At 44.6% G+C, this 19442-nt stretch overlaps 2 protein-coding genes across 2 annotated transcripts; one reads left to right on the top strand and one right to left on the bottom strand.

Annotated features, from left to right (window-relative positions):
* The first annotated feature begins 287 nt into the window (after positions 1-287).
* Positions 288-7905, top strand: dhodh (dihydroorotate dehydrogenase). Its single transcript, XM_072718422.1, has 9 exons — positions 288-305; positions 955-1167; positions 2466-2632; positions 3220-3302; positions 5007-5194; positions 5417-5530; positions 6823-6970; positions 7362-7521; positions 7606-7905. The coding sequence occupies exons 1-9, from the start codon at positions 288-290 to the stop codon at positions 7667-7669; spliced, it is 1155 nt and encodes a 384-aa protein (XP_072574523.1). The 3' UTR covers positions 7670-7905.
* Positions 7906-15910: 8005 nt separating this feature from the next.
* LOC111832976 (trace amine-associated receptor 13c) lies at positions 15911-17906 on the bottom strand. The gene is made up of 2 exons (XM_023790817.2): positions 17694-17906; positions 15911-16950 (listed from the first exon to the last, which is right to left on the bottom strand). Exons 1-2 carry the CDS (start codon positions 17884-17886, stop codon positions 16085-16087), a joined length of 1059 nt encoding a protein of 352 aa, XP_023646585.2. The 5' UTR covers positions 17887-17906; the 3' UTR covers positions 15911-16084.
* Positions 17907-19442: the final 1536 nt, after the last annotated feature.

Genomic DNA, 19442 nt, shown 5'->3' with positions numbered 1-19442 from the left:
AGTACAACTGATCTTTGCGTTCGCGCGGTCGATTTTATTCACTATAGGGTTAAAATATCTGTACTCTTTAGCAATACAACATGATGGGTAACAACGATTATTTTGCAATATCTTTGTTTACTAAAACTTAGGCCTATTTGCGAGTGCAGGATTGATCTGCTTCCAGCCTTGTGCTGATAAATCCCCGCATCGCCCCCCGCGTAACTCCGTGCTGCGCCAAATGCCTATAAATGGCCGCAAGAAACTGACTGCTAATCAGTGGTAAAAGTAACGAATAATTAACGCACATGGCAGAACACTACAAGGTAACGGAACTTTTTGAGACACAAAATGCCTATATTAATTGGTATTGATTTTTTTTAAATCATCTGAATTTGTACCAAATGTTTTGATCGCACGTTTCAATGTTCAGACCGATTTTATGCGCGTAAAAGAAAACCTTTTATTAATCTGGAATACAACTGAAAAGACAATTGCAACATGATTTTTTTCGTCTATATCGTTTAATAATAGTTGGAAGTCGCTTTCATGGTAAGCTAATTTAGCAAATTTAATTCGATATTAATGCAATTCACATAACACTGGTTAATACGTGGATGGCTGAAAAAACGACTGTTTAAGTCAATAATAATCATTTTGTCCATAATGATTTGCCAAAGATTTTGACAATTTAATTGTATTTGGAAACGTAGTTTATCATGTGAAAATCTTAATTTACTCCCTTGTTGATTTTAAGTATAAACTAAGAAAAAAACTATAAATCTTATTATTTCATTTGAATAATAACTATTGATAATAATAACTATTGAATGAATACGCCTCTTTAATTTAATTCCGATTATGAATGGTTTGTGACAATATCTTTTTGCGTATTTGGGGTTCTGGATATTTGGAATAGTTTTTCCAGACCCTTTATACATGCGGACTAATATGTTTTTTGATTTTTCTTTGTAGAGGTGTCTGAAAGATGTGGTGAAAGTGATCGGTTCAGGTAGCATCGTCTTTGTTTCCTACCTCACGGCTATTGGAGATGAGCGTTTCTATGCCAACCAGCTGATGCCCCTGCTGCAAAGGACTGTGGGAGTGGATGCAGCCCACTTGCTGATGGTTCGGCTCATTGGCCTGGGACTGGTACCAGGCATCAGGTACCAGGACCCGGTGTCACTGGTCAGTCTGAGCAGTCTGCTTTCTAGGGTTTTTTTGTTGTTGTTGCTACCATTCCCTGCAGTTAACTTTGCTGCAGTGTTAATTTCGTCAGACGAGACGAGACGAAATGTGTTCGTCAACGACCCTCTTTCCTATGACTAAGACGAGACGATGACGAGACTGCACCAATGTTCTAAAAATACTGACTAAGACTGTGTTAATGTGCCTTATTGTTGACGAATAAAAACGAGACTAAAATGTTTTGCAAGAAATAAAAACTAAACAAAACTCATCGGCAAAAAAAAAGCAAACCATGTCACCTTTTTTGTTTGACCTGCATCGGGGGCCTATATTACCGCTCTCAGCTGAAGATCATCACGTTCGAAATAGCCGGCGTTTAAACTGGCGACCGTATGATTACATGCATACAGGCTTAGCCCACTGAGCCATGAACACAGGTAGGAGAGTCGCTGCTGAAAGTGGCAACACTAGCGCAAAGCTTCAGCGGCAGAGACGTATCCGTGTGCTATATTGTAGCCGATCAGTGTAAACACTACCCAGACATGTGCTCTTGTTTATTTCAATCACAATGGGCGTATTCACGTATTTCTTTACCCAATACTAACTGTCTGATTATCATATTATTATCATGCGAATAGCGCGATTTGCAAGTGGGTGGGCGATCAGAGCTGCTTCACCAACGGTTTGGCGCAATTTCTGTCATATCCCGCCGGCGGGATAGCCGACTCCAGATGGTTAACTGGAATGATAAACAGAAATCATCTCTGAAATAACAAATAAAACGGACTAAAATGTTCAAACGAAAACTTGATTAAAATACCTTGAGTTTTCGTTTGACTAAATCTAGACTAAAATGTTGAGACTTTTAGTCGACTAAAACATGACTAACAAAAACTGATATGTGAATGACTAAATTTGACTAAGACTAATAAGGAACTTTGACACAAGACTAAGACTAAATTGAAAAATGGGCGACAAAATTAACACTACTTTGCTGGACACTTTTAACAGCATAATATGTTTTTCTTATGAAACTCGAAGTTTGTACTCAATATATTTAATGCTGGCAGAGTGTTCTCTAATCAAAGTTGGAGGTTAGCATGATGCTAAACTATACCCTTGAGGTAGACTCTACACCCTTGAGGTAGGTATCTGCTGCTGTACCCTTTAGAAAGGTACATAATCCAAATTGTATCAGTGTATCTGTAGCCTCACATGAGTACATGAGTTTGTTGTGGTAAAAGGGTCCATTTAGTAGCTGAGTGCCAAAGTTTCTGTGTGTGCACTGCCATCCTCAGGAAGTGAAGGTCATGGGTCATCGCTTCCAGAACCCCCTGGGGCTGCTGACAGACTTCAGCAGGCACTCCGCAGCCATCGATGGGCTCTACAGGCTGGGCTTTGGCTTTGTGGAGGTGGAGACAGCCGACACACAGGCAGTGTCCACTGTCCAAAGGGCAGGCAGCAGGTAGGCCTGACGCAACGTAGGGAAGCTGAAATGTGATGCAGCGTGAAAATCAAATACAGCCCAGGTTATGGTGGGGTTATGTTCTGACCTGTCATAAGGCAAAAACGTCATAAGGCGAAAATCCATTTTAATACAATATACCTAACCAAACAAACATCATAGCCCATCCTAGCCTACCTTAAAACACGCGTTGAGCAAAATCATAAACACAAAGCCTGTTTTATAACGAAAGTTTGAACATCTCGTTTAATTTATTGAATAATGTACTACAAGTGAAAAACATTTACCTATAATAAAGTCGAAATATCGTAACTTTAAGCATCGTATTCTGGGGAGTCTGTGTACGTGGTGTTATAGTGCTTTGTGCATTACTGTGGGTAACATTTATATATATTCAGTACTTGCTGATAATAATAATTCAGCAGATCATTTTTTAGTGCTGGTTGTAATATTTTGTATTCATGTTTTCTTTGAGACCTAGTCTGCATGTACACAAGGAAAGTGGTGCCGTGACCTTTGACTCAGACAGTACATGCTAACTCTAATCCCGGGGCTCTATGTGTGTCTGTGTGTGTGTGTCTGTTAAGGTACAAGCCCAGCTGCTTTGTTTGTGCCGCTGTTCAGGAGAGATTAAAGGCGAGGGAGGCCTTCCAGTCAAAGCTGACCACAGGTAACATACCTCCTTCTCCTATGAAGGCCTTCGTCAAGAACATGAATCATAAATTTACAGTATCATACGGAAATCCATCCATCCATCCATCCATTTTCCAACCCGCTTATCCTATTGGGTCGCGGGGGGTCCGGAGCCTATCCAGGAAGCAATGGGCACGAGGCAGGGAACAACCCTGGACAGGGGGCCAGCCCATCACAGGGCACACTCACACACCATTCACTCACACAAGCACACCTACGGGCAATTGAGTAACTCCAATTATCCTCAGCATGTCTGTGGACTGTGGGGGGAAACCGGAGTACCCGGAGGAAACATACGGAAATATGAGTGATTATTTATTATTTACATTAACGGGAGAGTGTGTTGGTTCTGTGGACTAATGAGTCAGAATTTGAAATAATCGGGTCACATTGCTGTGTCTTTGTAAGACAGAGAGTGCATGAGTTCTGCATGTGTGGTTCCCATTGTCCAGCAAGGAGATGGAGGTGTCATGTTTGGCAGTGCATTGTGGGGAACTGACAATGTTTAATCAATGACAGTCTCAACTGTGACAGCAAAGTCATGCTGTCCCATCAGGATTATGGCTGCTTGGGCACAAGCTTTAGAACAACTCAAATAAATGACTTGGCCTGCCACACCGTCCGACCTCAATCCCATAGCACTTGCATGCAACAAACCGTTGAGGGGTGCGTTTCCCAAAAACATAGTTGCTAATTATATTAGCAACTTGCGCAGTTTGAACTATGCAAGTACGATGCAGGTGTTTCCCGAAACCATAGTCAGTGTAGTGAAAGCAAAACAAGCTGCAAACATCGTTAATACTGCAGAATAAAGGTGCTGGGAAGATGTGATGAGTGATTTCCTGCTGGACGTGAAACTGATCAGCGTAAACTGATGTTGAGAAATCCAAGATTTAGAAAAAAAAAAATGTTCTGGTTCTCCAAAAAGTTTTGAGTCATGCGCCACATAACATTATCTGTTACGAACGGACCTGGGGAAGGGACGACCCACAGTGCGGCTTACTGATACACGGGGAACTTTATTAGACAAGAACAAGAAACAAAAGGGACCATGAGGGGTCAAAACAAAGGCAGGTAGGCGACACAAGGAGAAATGTGGGCTGCAACTAGAAGAGGGAAAGCAGAGGGAACACATGCAAAACACCTACAACAATCACAACAAGACTATCCAATTACAATTAAACACGGGCTGGGAACTACAAGATACGCGTGAGGGTCATAATCACAAAGGACTCAAACACTAGGAAAAGGGTTGACCAGTGACACCTGCTGGCCAGACAGGGACTGATCCTGACAGTATGGGTCATAGATGCACCACATACTGTATATGACAGTGGTTCCATAAGATTACACTGGAGTTGAATGCCACCACAACATCGTAGAACAACGCATTACTCGCTTGGGGAGGCAGGTGTATTCACACCTCATATTTGAAAATGAAAATATACAGAAATATGAGTATATACAGAAAACTATGTATAACCTTATATATGTATAAACAGAGTTTCCAGCAAGTGTACTTAAACCTTTGACATACTGTAAATCAATCCATCCATCTATCAATCTATCCATCTTCTGACTACTTATCCAGTTTAGGGTGACTGGGTGGTACTGTTTGTAATACTGTAAGTCAATTAACAGGCAGCTTACATTAATTGACTGTCATGTGATGCATTCCAAGCTGGGCAACCAATGGGAATTAACCTGGGCCAGAGCGACCTTTCCCAGGATCCTGTGGCTGAGGTTACAGAAGGGGTACAGGTCTTGGGACCCCTAGCAGATTACCTGGTAGTGAATGTTAGCAGGCCCAGCTCCCCAGACTCAAGGGTCCAGATGGGCAAAGGAGAACTGCGCCACCTACTGGACGTTGTGAGTAAAATGTTGTGGACTTCAAAAAATTCAAATTATAAAGATCTTAAAACATTTGAATACTTTAAAGAATTGAGTATGCCATTCTGTTTTTCTTTAGGCTATGAAAGTTATATAGTAAATATTAGAAATGTAGTATCTGGGGAACCAAAGTCTGTTCTCATGAGAAATGTTAGCAGTATTACATTAAAGACACTAAACGAGAAGCCTTCCTGTGGCCAGGTGCTAAGGGAGCGGGACACCTTGCCGTGTGAGCGGCGACCCCCTGTTCTGGTCCGGATTACCTCTGATCTCCCTACAAAAGACAAGCAGGATGTTGCTGATGTCATAACTGAGGTGCGTGTCTTTGACAGGCAAAGTGGTGATGTCACTGTGTTATCTTAACTCTAAGCATTAGTGAAGGGCAATTCCACTGAAAAGGAATAACTTCACATTGTATGCTGTGTTGAATGTATTTGAAGTTGCACAATCAATCAAGCACTTTATTTGTCCCCGAGGGGCAATTTAAGGGCACATAGAGCAGTGTTAAGATCAACCCGACCATACAATATACAAACAGTGGGGGAAGACAGGTCAGGAGACAGCCGCTCTACAAGCCAACCGGTCGACCGCACGAGCAGCGACCTGGTCATAGGAAGAACAGAGAAAACAGGATTACATGAGGTGAGAGGCGAATAAAAAAAAACAGCCCCTAGACTGTACTCCATTAGGGAGTATAATGTAGGAACAGAAAAAAACACCTCAGCAACATAAGCCACTACACAATATAAAATCGAGACAAGCCACAGGGAAGGGAATGGGGAAGTGGAGGTAGTCTAGCATAGAACAAACAGAACGTTGGGGGTGTCAAGTGGCGAAGGCGTTGGATTGGGGGAGGGTGTCCTTGGGGTTGGGGGGGAGGGATGCAAGAGAGTCTCGCTGCCTTGTCCTTCTGGGGGAGTTTTTGAATTCAGCAGCGGCCTTGGCCAAGGCCTGTGCTGATTAAGGGGGAGCCAGAAGCAGATAATTGGGTTGTTTGGGTTTTCGGGCAAGAAGCTGTAATTTTGTAGCTCCTCTAATGTCCACGCTGGTCTCCGCCATCCAAAATCCTTTGCAGAGCTGTGAGCTTCTCCGTGATGTTATCAAATCTGCGGTCCATAGTGACAATGATGGTATCCAATTTGCGATCTAGAGCCACAGTCTGAGTGCCGACAGCTCTGCCAACTCCGTCAATCATCCCGGCCAGCCTAGTGGGGCTTTGAGCGGCTGTCACCATTTTCTTCAATTTTCGATAAACCAGGGCAATGCCTAATCCAATCAGCATAAGACCTGTAATCATGGTTCTGAATAGGTAGATAACTTCAATGTCTTCCACGGACAGAGCTGCCAGACCCACGACCCTCCACTTCTCCCATCCGTCCATGGGACTTTCAATGGGACTTTCAACCTTCTTCAAACATCTATGGCACAGAATATTCATGGACAAATGACACTTACAAACTAAAAGAGGGTATAGAATGTTGTATTGAGACGTTAAACGTACATGGCTCTAAGCTATGGCCGCAAATGGCAGCGGTTCCTGAACCATCTATGGGAAATGAAACTAACTGCTCACAAACATTTTCACTGTCTCTCTTCCAACATTTCAGCTTGGCCTGGACGGTTTGGTTGTCTCCAGCTCTGCCATCTCCAGGCCAGTGTTGGACCCAGAGCAAAGGATGCAGCAAGTAACAAGTGGACAGACCACCAAGGAGCTGTCCAGCCACACAGTGCGGGAGATGTACTCACTGACGGAGGGTAAGTATCCAGTACTCTCCAGTAAGTATCCAGTACTCTCCAGTAAGTATCCAGTACTCTCCTCCAGGGAACACTGACCCATGGCAACAACACAGCTTGCTGTCTGTATCATGATTGCTTTGTTTATGACATTATGATTCATGCCTTTCTCTAAACCAGTGTTTCCCAATCCAGCCCTCACGGACCCCCACACACGTCCACGTTTTTGCTCCCTCTCAGTTCCCAGCAACCCTGAACCAGGTGTCCAGTGTTTGCAGTTGCTTGATTGTTTCAAACGTGCTGGGAGGACTGGGTTGAGAAGCGGCGCTCTAAACCAAATTCGAGTTGGCCGTTTTAATTGAAGCAATAGGTTAAGTACTTTTCTCAAGTCCGTATGCTGCTGTCTCCCCAGGGAAGGTCCCCATAATCGGAGCTGGGGGCGTGGCCAGTGGAAGAGACGCCCTGGACATGATTCGTGCTGGAGCGTCATTGGTCCAGCTCCGCACAGCATTTAAATATCAAGGGCCACCCGTCGCCATGAGGATTAAACGGGAGCTGCTGCAGCTTCTCAAGTGAGTGATCTAAAGGAGCATAATCAGCCTTGTGGCTCTGCGAGGGTCCTAATGATCAAAGGTATAACGTTAAATGTGTTCCAGAGAGCAAGGATTTAAATGCGTATCTGAAGCTGTTGGGGCAGATGTCAAGACTGGTGGAGGATAACTCCAACCACGGCCATGCAGAGCCAAGATCTAAGTGGACTTCAGACAAATCAAGTGGAGAGTCTGTCATCTGCAATCCTGAAATTCTCACTGGATGCTTTTGCCTCAGCTTTAATCATGAATTCAGTCGCTGTTCCCCACCGGGACCCCTAAAGTAGCAGGTGTCAAGAAAGTATTTACACGTCAAATGTATAAGAACTGTGGAAAACATTTGGAATTTTATGTCTTACAATTGAATGCAATGATAATTATCATGTAAGTGTGTACAGAATATGAATTTATATATCAAATTCATGAATGCAACAACAAAAATAAACTTTGAAATAAATCCCAGTAATGGTGTCCATTTCCACATAGCAGGGTGTGGACTGGGAGATCAGCAAATGTTAAAATGGATACAGCTGGCCTTCTGGTGAAGTACATTAAAATATACTTACATGTCAAGTTTCAGCTACTGCTACGATTTTTATAACTAAGGCTGAGCTCAGTAGTGGTATTAAGCGGGTTTCAAATGGAGCTACCTTTATGTGGAAATATGACAGAGCGGCAGATGAGGTTTGGTGGGCCTGTCATGGCCCCTCAGAAGTGAAGCTAATTACATATAATGCTGCTGAACTGAAGGGAACAGCCTTAACTAGCTCCCAGCGGACTGACCGACGTGCATGTGATGCCGGAGTGTGACTCAGCAAAGGTTGGCAGAGCTGTAATTAATTATACAACTGCCCCCACCCTGATTGAAGGTGCAGGAGCTCCTGCGGGTCCCTTCTGTAGGCTGCGTCAGTGGGGCTCAAGGCAAATGTTGCTGAGTGAGCGTACCCGCGTACTCCCAGCGTACCCGCGTACTCCCAGCGTACTCCCAGCGTACCCGCGTGCTCCCAGCGTACCCGCATGCTCCCAGCATACCCGCGTACTCCCAGCGTACCTGCGTGCTCCCAGCGTACCCACGTGCTCCCAGTGTACTCCCAGCGTACCCGCGTGGTCCCAGCGTACTCCCAGCGTACCCGCATGCTCCCAGCTTACCTGTGTGCTCCCAGCGTACCCGCGTGTTCCCAGCGTACCCGCGTGCTCCCAGTGTACCCGCGTGCTCCCAGCGTACCCGCGTGTTCCAAGCATACTCCCAGCTTACCTGTGTGCTCCCAGTGTACCCGCGTGCTCCCAGGTTACCCGCGTGCTCCCAGCGTACTCCCAGCGTACCCGCGTGCTCCCAGCTTACCCGCATACTCCCAGCGTGCTCCCAGCGTACCCGCGTGCTCCCAGTGTACCCGCGTGCTCCCAGCTTACCCGCGTGCTCCCAGCGTACTCCCAGCGTACCCGCGTGCTCCCAGCTTTCCTGCACACACACCCGCAAAGACTTACCTGCTCTGCCACTTTAATCTCCATAGAGGCCCTGCTGTATACAACACCACAAACAAGGAGAGAGCAGACACTGGAAAAGCAAAGAGGTCTCCTGCAGGGTTTTTCCATAAACTTTTTTTTGTAGCAGATGGCAAAATATACAATGGTTTTCCTTTATAAAAGATGATCTGGCCTACATCTGTTATGACCTTGCTTTAAATAATAGCATGTATGTTTATGATTGAAAATAGCTGTCTCTTCAGCCTAGCAATATGCCTGTAACACACAGTCCTGATGCTGAACCACCATAGCAAACAGCATTTGTGCAATAGTGCAGTTAAAACTTGCATTTGTTTAGAATTAAATGATAAATCACAGAACTACAGATTTCAAACTCGGCTCTCGAATATTTCTGAGTTTGGAAGCTTGGTTTTTGCTGCCGTGCAGATGGATGGATTTTATTTGTGGATCAGCGCTTACCGTTTGTTTGTGATTTGTACCCAAAGGTTGTTAGGTTAGTAGCCACAGCAAATCCACCCTAATGTGTCAGTGCATGTGTGAACCTCATCGCGATAAACTGGCGAGACCTGCTCAGTCTGCTAATGGTGATTCACGGAACTCAAATAATCGTCATCATACAAATGCAACTGCGAAACACACACTAAAATGAAACGAGGAAAACCCCCCAGCACAAAGAACAATAGACATGTGAAACAACAAAAAAGTACGAATACACAATGATCAATACGGGGAAACGTTAAAATAAATAATGATTGGAGGTTTCATGTCCCTAGGTCACTGTGTGTGTGGTTTTCCATGTGTTTGTTGAAGTTTCTTCCCATAGTCCACAAATGAAATGTTTAGGGGAAATGGTGTATGTGGGCTCTGTGATGGAGTGACAGCACATTCAGGGTGCCCTCTGCTTTATACCCTGGGGCTTCTGGGAGGAATGGGCATGGAGGAGAAGGACGGAGGGATGATCCCCATGACTGATGTAGCAGCTGGCTGTTGGGGGGATACCTGAGAGTGGGGTAACTGAAAAAATACATAATGAGTAGAAAAACACCAAAGTTTTTATTAACAAAGAAGTGCCTGCAAGTTGTGAATAATGCAGTTTAATGCAATCGATCATTATGTGGTCTGTGAATTAAAAATGACAAAAGCAAGATCAGAGTAAAGCAAAATGTATCAGTCATGGAATTATTATTATTATTATTATTATTTTATACATGCATATCCTGCATCACTGAGCATGACAAGCTTTTGGTCTAGATTAGGGGACAGAAATACATAAAAATATTAATACTAAAATTAAAATGATGCTGTTTGTAAACGATTTTCTTTTGTGCATGAAAAACATGCAGAACAGCATCTGAACAGAAACATCTGTTTAGACAGTTTATGCATGGCTAAAGCATGGAACGATTACTATAATTTAACAATAAGTAAAACATATGAGACATTCAAATGTACCTCTGTCCTTCAAGAACTAATTTCCTAAACATTAATACTGGTACAGTGTCAAAAGACTTTGGACCTAAGTTAATGATTACCTCCACCAGAAAGTGCTGGTTCATATCTGCACCTTCACTGCTTATTCTATTAATAGTCAATTATGTTTGACTGGGTTTAAAGATTTACAATGGATTAGTGCTCTAAAATACACCTGTATGAGAAAGCAGCGTCAGCCAGTTCTTAGTGCAGTTAGGGATTAAGGGGCTTGCCAAGGACCCATCAGTGAAATCATTTTGATCACCCCAGGAGTTTTAGAAAGTCTTTCTACTTTCTTTTGGCTATAGGACTGTTTTGCAAGAGCTCATTTCCATCTGTTTTTATGGAAAGTGAAGGGGGGGGGGAGGGGGGGGAACACTAGAACCAGAAGCATCACTCCATTCCACCAGGAAGTCAAAAAATATAGCCGTAAAAAACAGGACATGTTTTTGCATCACAATGGTACTCTGGATGGAATTAAGAAAATCGGCTTTGAATGTTTCCACTCTGTCCCTGAATCACATTTCTTCGAAGGACTGGTTCCGGCATAGGGATGCCCAGTGCCACCATATGCCATATGCAGGTCCCCGCAGGCAGCAGCTGATCTGCCCTCTGAGGCCACCTCGGCCCTACGAAGCACGTGAGATATACAAGCTAGCACAGATATCCAAATCTCCATGTGACTGGCAAATGCCTCAGGTTCCCTACATTTGTTTGCTGTTCCATAAGAGGCTGCTTGCTCTGTCAAGGTTTGTGCTCCTTAATCAGGTGGGCATGGAGACTCCCATCTGCAATGCTTCCACATCAGTCTGGACAAGATGTCCATCTGCAACCTGAACCCTTTTTCCATTTATGGAAAGCTTCTGGTTCAGGAAAAACCCTACTTTCTTCATAAATTATTACCACTTTTCATTATGAAAGATCAGAAATAAATTCTGGTATTCAAACATTCTTTGTACCCTAGAACAAGAAATAAAAATCCCGTAATGCCTTTAGGACAGTTTTTTCCTTGAGGCAATTTAACTGCAGTTTAAGGTAGTCAGCTTTGTGAAGTGAATTTCCGATCTCCAGGGTGTGTATTATTATTAGATGCAGTCCAGTTGATGTTGCTGAAGACTGCACTTCTCCAAACTGTCCTATCCTCCATCAGGGTTATGCAGATTCCTGCTAGCAATTATGAAGATTGAATCCACCTATCTTGTTGCTGGTTGTCCTCCCTCTTTTAACATCAACCTTTCCACACTTTGTGGTCTTTTCCAATGTACTGGCTGTTCATATATGAGTTTTAATCAACCATAGTACTACTTCTGTAAAAAAGTAAGGTAGGTGCATTGCTTAATGCTTTGGTAAAATGCCATCTCTTTGATAAAACTGAGAGTATAAGGACCATAGTGTTACATCCTGCCTATCTACCCCTCCTGTTTCTACCTAGTGTGGCTCTAACAAGCCACGCCCATTATACATTCCTGCCCTTGTGTAATGCCCTCCAGCTGCCTTTCGTTCTGTCCCCTTGTTAGCCTCTACATAAAGGTGCTTCCCAGTCATCTGTTCCCCAGTCCTGGCATTGATGTTGTTATGCTTGTTAGTTTTGGTCATAGTTTCAGTTTAGAGGGCCTAAACCTGAATAAACCTGTCTTGTTTTGTCTTAATTCCTGCACTGTCACAACACACAGAGGTCATGAAGAAGAAACTCAAGGAAAATCACATCTGTGGCAGGATATATCTGGAGGCCTGAAAGAAACTTCTCCCATGACTTTATGGAACTACCTTGAATGTTAATGATGGTGAGACAGCTAATTACCTTAGGGTTCCCTTGTGTTTATCTCAAGTACACGTCAGTGCTGTACAATTCCAAACATCACTTCTCACTTCAGCTTGTAGGTGGCACCAATTAAGGCTTCACAATTTGTGGTCTTAATGAGTGTGGCCCTTGAGAGAGAGTAGAAGTATATAACTGTTACATAGAGGGAGGGCTGGGGAGGAGGGGCGGTCTGTCAGGTAGGATTATACATCGGTGGTCCCATCTTCATAAATACAAAGTGATGTCTTTTTGACAGCTTAATATCTGCTTATAATAATTAGGTATTGGAGAGATTGGCTGGAAGCTGGGTTGTCAGTCTGACTTTTTATGACTTTTGAAAGTGTAGGACATTAACACAGCTGTGTAACTCCCCCCCCCCCCCCCAACCAATCCCTATAAAACATGTTCAGCAGCGGTTTGACATGCAGGCCATTAGCCCCAGTAAGCTTGATGGCAAACCCCTTAATTAATGCCCTTTTCCCCATGTGATATCTGAGGGGGATACTTGTGGGAGGTGACTCACATTTGAGGGAGGGGGGGCAGACAATGGTGGGGGGGTCGAGAAACTGTGCACTTGAATTAGCTCCATTAACTTCAAGCTCTATATGTTGGTCAACTGTGAATTTCAGGCTTACCTAAGATCAGGAGTGGCCAGTCTTATCCACAAAGGGCCAGTGTGTATGCAGGTTTTTGGGTAACCTTTAGGTCAGCTGTTCGAACCCAGGTGTGAGGATTCCTCAGCCAATCAGTCCTCTAATTAGTAATCTGATTAGTGAGCTGCAGTGAAAACCCGCATACACACCGGGCCTTTTTTTTCCTTTCAAAATGTATTAGAGTGTTTTAATGTGCATGGAATACTGGAATTGTAGAATGAATTGAAGATGAAGGCACTATAATAAAAATGCTAACGTTGCATTTTTTCTTCTGTTTCAGTTTCAGGTTTGTCATATATTGCCAGGTGTAATATCTGCAGCAGACTGGTGATTTGGGAGCTGAAGAAGGAGTTTGCTGCTGTATCGTGCACTAAAAGAGATCCCGATGCTGCTATTTTTATTGTTTATAAGTTTGTTATTGTTTACAAGTTGTATTGTGTTTTTGTTTAGCTTATATTTATATTTACGCAAGTCAGTATTCAATAAATGCTAAGTTGAGAAATGTTGTGTATCGTTTGTTATTATTAATGTGATATTTTACCATGCAAATAGAGGGGAAAACGTCCAATTATCGGGCAAAAAAAATCGGCAGCGTATATTGGCCATCGGCTATTGAAAAACCCACATTGGTCGACCTCTAATCTTAACAAGGTTCATCTCAGCCTTGCCACCCTCCCCCTTTGGACACATATGACATATAAGGCAGGTTCTGTGAAATCAGGAGAATCTGAAGACCTCTTCCGAAGAAATTAGCACTAAGAGGTTTCCCATGCTCAGGCAAGAGCACAAAGATCTGAATCCTGCACGCGTGGGTCTTTATTAAAAAGCAAGCACACACAAGTTCATCATCCTTCAATAACTTAATACTGACGGTATATGACACAGTACATATGGTGTGAGCAACAGCAAAGGTCACACAGAGATTTACAAGAAAATCAACCTGACCTGCTCTGGGAAGCACATAAGAACAGAAACATCAGTACATGTCTTAAGGTGTCAGTTAAGGACCAGCCAGAAATATATCCTTCACACAGGAAAAGTGTCTTGGTCTTACAGCTTAGCAAAGAAGGGTTCCAGCAAATTCCACCAATGTCAACTTGTTTCCTGATCTGTGTTGGGACATAAGAGGTGTGGTGTGGCCCATCAACGAGCTTTTCGAGGACGTTTTGCGTTAAATATCTGGTGCCACACTGGACTTCAGGAGAAGTAGTGTATCTCTGATTACAGAAACCCGGAAGGCCGCTGCCATCTGATAGGTCGGCAGACCGGACCATGCCGCACACCCCCCCTAGTCACAGCGAGAGACATGCTAACATTTCCATGTTCATAGATGTAGGGGAAAACAGCATGTCTGTGTTCCTGCAGCCTTGTAAAGCATCTTGGTTGTTTGAATTATTTATTCTAAATCTCCAATTTCTTTGTGCTATCAGATCAATAAACAGGAGAGTGATATAAAATAGAGAGTGAGAAATGAGATATCAGCAAGGCGTATGGGGAGCTATCGATGCTAAGCTACGTGGAGGGCTAGAGAAGGAGGGAGAGGGAACAGCTAGTTCTGAACAATAAAGTGAGATTGCTCTGCAGATGTCTTCTTCAAGATCCCATCAAGCATTCCGGTTTGCCAAGATGTTGATAAATTGCTTCTACCAAATCTGAGGAAATCTTATCTTTATGTTACAGAGAAACACAAGAACGGAAGCAGAGACAATTGCTTATTTCAGATCAGAAGTAATTGCATTTTCTGTAAAAAATAAATAAATAAATAACTAAATAAAAGTACAGGAAAAGGGAATACCATAGAGCCATTATTAAATAAAAAAATTCTTTTTGGACACAAGTTGTCCGTAGTGCTTAATAAGTCATTACTGCAGCTATATTTGAATGGTAAACAGGACCCAGACACAAAGAATGTTGATAAAAATTACTTTAACTTTATATATGTGTATATAATATACATTATAATATATATATACATTATAATATATATATATATATACACATTATAATATATATCATTATATTATCTCTTTAAAAATAGTATAGTTGGTATAGTGGATAAAATAACAATGAGGTAATTCAGGTAAAACAGTAATTTTGAAAAACGGTAATTTTTTAACAATTTGAACATCCCACCTCAGCGTTGGTGTTGAAGGGAGGTTGGTGGTTTTTGAGGAGTATGGAGCTTTGAGTGGTACATGAACCAGTAAGTCACCCGGGAAAAAGTGTAATTAATGTACAGGTACCCTCACAAAGGGAAAGACAGAGACACATTAATGGGCTCATCTTTCTGATGAATTTCCCAGCGATTTCAGATCCTTCACTAAAGCTCATCACGTCCTTCAAGTAGCGTTACTCCAGTGACGTCCAGCAGGACGGCGCCGATGTCACCGAATAACAGCCCTGATAAGATAAATGCCTCTTCAGTGTAACTCTGCTTTGTCCTTGACAAAGACAAACAATGGAGGATGACGTCAGCATCCACATTAGGGGCAAAACACAACTCGTTACAGTTTCCAGGCAGAAAGAAAAATGATTAGTTCAGAGAGGTAACCAGTCAAATTTTAGTGGAGGTGGATCCAAGAAACTAGAGGAGGTGGGACCAACCAATCAGATGTCTTGGTCCTGCCTCCTTGAGTTGCTTGGACCGACCTCCTCTACAATCTGATTGGTTATCCCTTGGAACCAATCATTTTCCATGTATGCCCGGCTGCCTTACTACTGGTTGCTTGGCAATCTGAAGGAGCGCCAAAACCGGCTTGTAATCACCTCCGTGCTGCCCTGTTGTGTCTCAAATCTTATGACTTAGACAGTGTGACTTGGCACTTATCCATCTCTCCGAATTGACTCTCCCTGCCGGCCCCTGGAGGATGGGCTCCCCCTTTGAGCCTGGTCCCTCCCAAGGTTTCTTCCTTCTAGGGAGTTTTGCCTTGCCACTGTCGCCTATGGCTTACTCACTGGGGGCTTTGGGAGGGGATGCTGTAAAGCGCTTTGAGACGATGTAATGCTGTGATAACGCGCCATACAAAAATAAATTTGTTGTTGTTGTTCCTACTGCCCTCAGAACCTTTTTGACTAAGTAAAACTCCTAGGAGCCAAAATTTGGTCGACCGCAGAGCCAGCAAGAGCCGCCGGAGGGTTAGCTTTTCTCATTCTGAGGAGCCATCCGGTCCCTGTGGAAAAACAGGCCAACACCCCTGCGGAAGTGCCGGTCCCGCATGCTGTATATGACCACATTGCAGCAGCTGTTGGCCGCCAGCATCCAGAAGGCAAAGAAGGAGAAAGTGCACCAGACGTGACCCACCACATTGCCCAGGACGAAGACAGCGATGGGTGAGAACGAAGCCGTAAAGGCGAAGGTAAGGATGCCTATGGTCTTGGCCGCCTTGATGTCAGAGAATGAGGGCCTGTGGGGGCACGCCCCGCCCCCACCATCGCCACCATGCCCCGCCCCAGACAGCAGCTTCCGTTTACGGGTATAACGTCGAATGCGGGTGAAGGACAGCACGTTGACGGCCAGCGTCCCGCCCAGCAGCGTGAAGTCGAAGGCAGGGAAGAGCAACATCACGTTCCCGTTGGCCATTGGCCCGTCCCCATCCCTCCGGGGGGCGTAGTTGCACATGCGGCTGCACTCGTTATACTCGAGCGTGAAGCCGCCACCGACGAAGAGCGGCGCCAGCGCCAGCAGGAAGCTGCTGGCCCAGGAGAGGAGGACGAGGAACAGCGCCCGGTGCCGCGTCACCACCATGTCCTTGTGCAGCGGCCACAGCACAGCCACGCTGCGCTCCACCGTCATCAGGAAGATGGTGCTGATGGACACAAAGGTGCAGCCCGCGAACACGGGGCCAATCAGCTGGCAGGGCTGCCATACCCCTTCTGCCCGGAGGGGGGACCCCCCCTGGAACCACATGGGAGGCACACTAGTGACCATCAGAGAGATCTCAGTAAAGACAGAAAAGGGGACGACCAGGACGCCCACCATCACGTCCGCCAAGGCCAGGGACACTGTGGGAGACAGTGACACACAGACATCATGGTAGCAATGAGATGGTCATTCCACTCAAAGCGGCCACATCTGCTATCTGTACCCATTCTGGAAATCACACAATTTCTAGAATTTACCTACAGCAGTGTTTCTCAGCCCAGTCCTCAGGGACTCGAAGACAGCTCACATTTTTGCTCCCAGCACACCTGTTCCAGGAATTCGTTGTTCTTAATTGTCTGACTCATTCTTGATTGTTTGCTTTGTTCCTGATTGTTTAGTTCAGGCATGCTGGCAGCTGGGAGGGAGCAAAAACCTGCCGGGGGACCCTGAAGACTGCAATGAGAAGCACTTTCCTATAGCATTATCATAAACTCAACCTAATGACTACTCTGGTGTTTTCCAGGGGTTACACAAGACAGGACTCTGCAGATCTCATTTTCTTATGCTTTTAAATAATCTCTTGAGAGAATATAACTGATACTGTAAATGAGCCTCTCGGCCCTAATGGCTGTTTCTCAGCACATTCTCACTTCAGTGTCGACATCAAAGCTGACCACTAATGGTCAGTTTGGCACAGAGAGAATTCCCCTTGGCTACCCGAGTGTGGGAATCCACGCTGTGTGGAAAGTGAGGTGATATTTTAACACGTAGAGGTTATTTCAAAATTCTGGACCTTATAAATCATCCTCGGGTGGAAGACTATCCCGCTGTATCATGAAGACCTCCTAAGGGAAGGTTTGAGAGATGCTGTAGGAGCATTTACCTTTGAGGTACCCTTGCGGCGTGCAAGTCTGACGTGTCTGCGTGAAGACGGCGAGTGTGACCACATTGCCGATGACGATGGCAAAGGCCAGGGTGACCATGAAGACCACGGCCAGTACGTGACCCAGTAGACCGCAGCAGCATGAGTGGCAGAGAGGAGCCATCGACTCGTCCCAGTCCTGTCCAGGCCGCATGCCAGCGGTCACGTTGGGGCTTTTCGCGGCCCCCGTCCCAGGCCAGGGCTCACTCATGTTCACCCAGTGGATGGACATGCCAGAGATGGGGGGAGGGAGCAGCGTGGCAGAAACAGGCTAGGAGCAGCCGTCCCAGGCCCCTAGGATCCAGACTGGGGGCCGACCCTGAGAACATAGATTCAGACAGAGGGAGAGAGAACTGGATCAGACCTTCAGCCACGGCCAGCAGGGCAGGACCAGTTACTGTTTCATGGATGACAAAAAACCCCAGAAAAACGTCACAGAGGCTTAGGGGGTAGATCTATAGCCTCGTCCAGCCAGGATTGGGGCTTTGAAGCTCACCCTCACCCCTTTGTTGGGCAGGTTATCTCAGCAGTCCAAAAACTTATGTTTAGGTGAATTAGCATCTGTAAATTGCATATTGTCTGAGTGTGCTCTGCATGCCATAAAGGATGTTCACCCGCCTCGTGCCTAATGCAGCCTTGGATTGGCTCCAGGCCCTCTGCAATATAAGGGGCTGGAAGTCAACCAAAGTCATCATGTGGTGCTGTTGTTGAACTGAAGTCATCATGCGGTAGCTGCAGGCTTGATGAACAGGACCTCTTAGCTACATTGCCATGCCCAGAAGCATCATACGGTATGTGGATCCCTTAACAAGGGTGCAGCCATCTTGGAGCAGGTGTCGTCGGCCATCCCGTTTGTTAGCTCCACATGTTTCTTCTCTTTCCCAGGCTGCCGCATGTCTTAATAAGCTGAGTGGGCAGCTATGTCGTCCAGGTTTCCCCTTCCATAGTGGGTTTCAGTCATACTGTAGTTGCAGTTTAACACTTATGTTTCTTTGTATTTTCGTGTATTTGTGTATTGCTGTTGCAGTTCCTTGTCGTTGCTCCGCCATTCACTGTGTGTAGTATTGGTCTGTTACCCTTTGTTATTTCAGTCTCTCCTGACGTTTGATCATTTGTCTGATGATTGCCTTCACCTGTGTGTTACTGCTAATTAATGACCACACCTGTCTCTTGTTTGTCCTCATTGTGTATTTAGGTGCCTGCCTTGTTCCTCTTGGCAGCTGGTCATTGTGTTCAGTTGTGTTGGCCTGCGCCCGTGCCTGTGCCAATTCTTGTTTTACCCTCCTGCCTTTGTTTGACCCCTAATGGTCCCTTTTTTGCACTGCAAGAAATGAAAATCTAAGCAAGTATTATTTCTTATATTTAAACAAAATTCTAGTTTCATTAATAAACTAACAAAACATCTCATGAATAAGATTAATTTGCTCAGATTTAGGCTTATTTTAGGAAATCTTATCAAGTGCAATTTTCTTACTGCGCTGGCAGATAATTTTGCTGGTATTAGGCTGTCTTGTCTCAAAACAGAAACAGTTTATCTTAAATTTCAAAGGCCATTTTTTTGCAGTGTGTTTCTTGCTGTTTTATGTTAAATAAAACCCCTTTGTCTGTGAGCCACGCCATGGATTGTCTGTCCTATACCATGCCCGTCCTATACCATGCCCGTCCTATACCATGTCTGTCCTATACCATGCCCGTCCTATACCATGTCTG

This window comes from Paramormyrops kingsleyae, chromosome 11, assembly GCF_048594095.1.
Source record: "Paramormyrops kingsleyae isolate MSU_618 chromosome 11, PKINGS_0.4, whole genome shotgun sequence".
Lineage (NCBI taxonomy): Eukaryota > Metazoa > Chordata > Actinopteri > Osteoglossiformes > Mormyridae > Paramormyrops > Paramormyrops kingsleyae.
The sequence above is the reverse complement of the archived record's forward strand: the minus strand, read 5'-3'. Positions and strand labels throughout refer to the sequence as shown.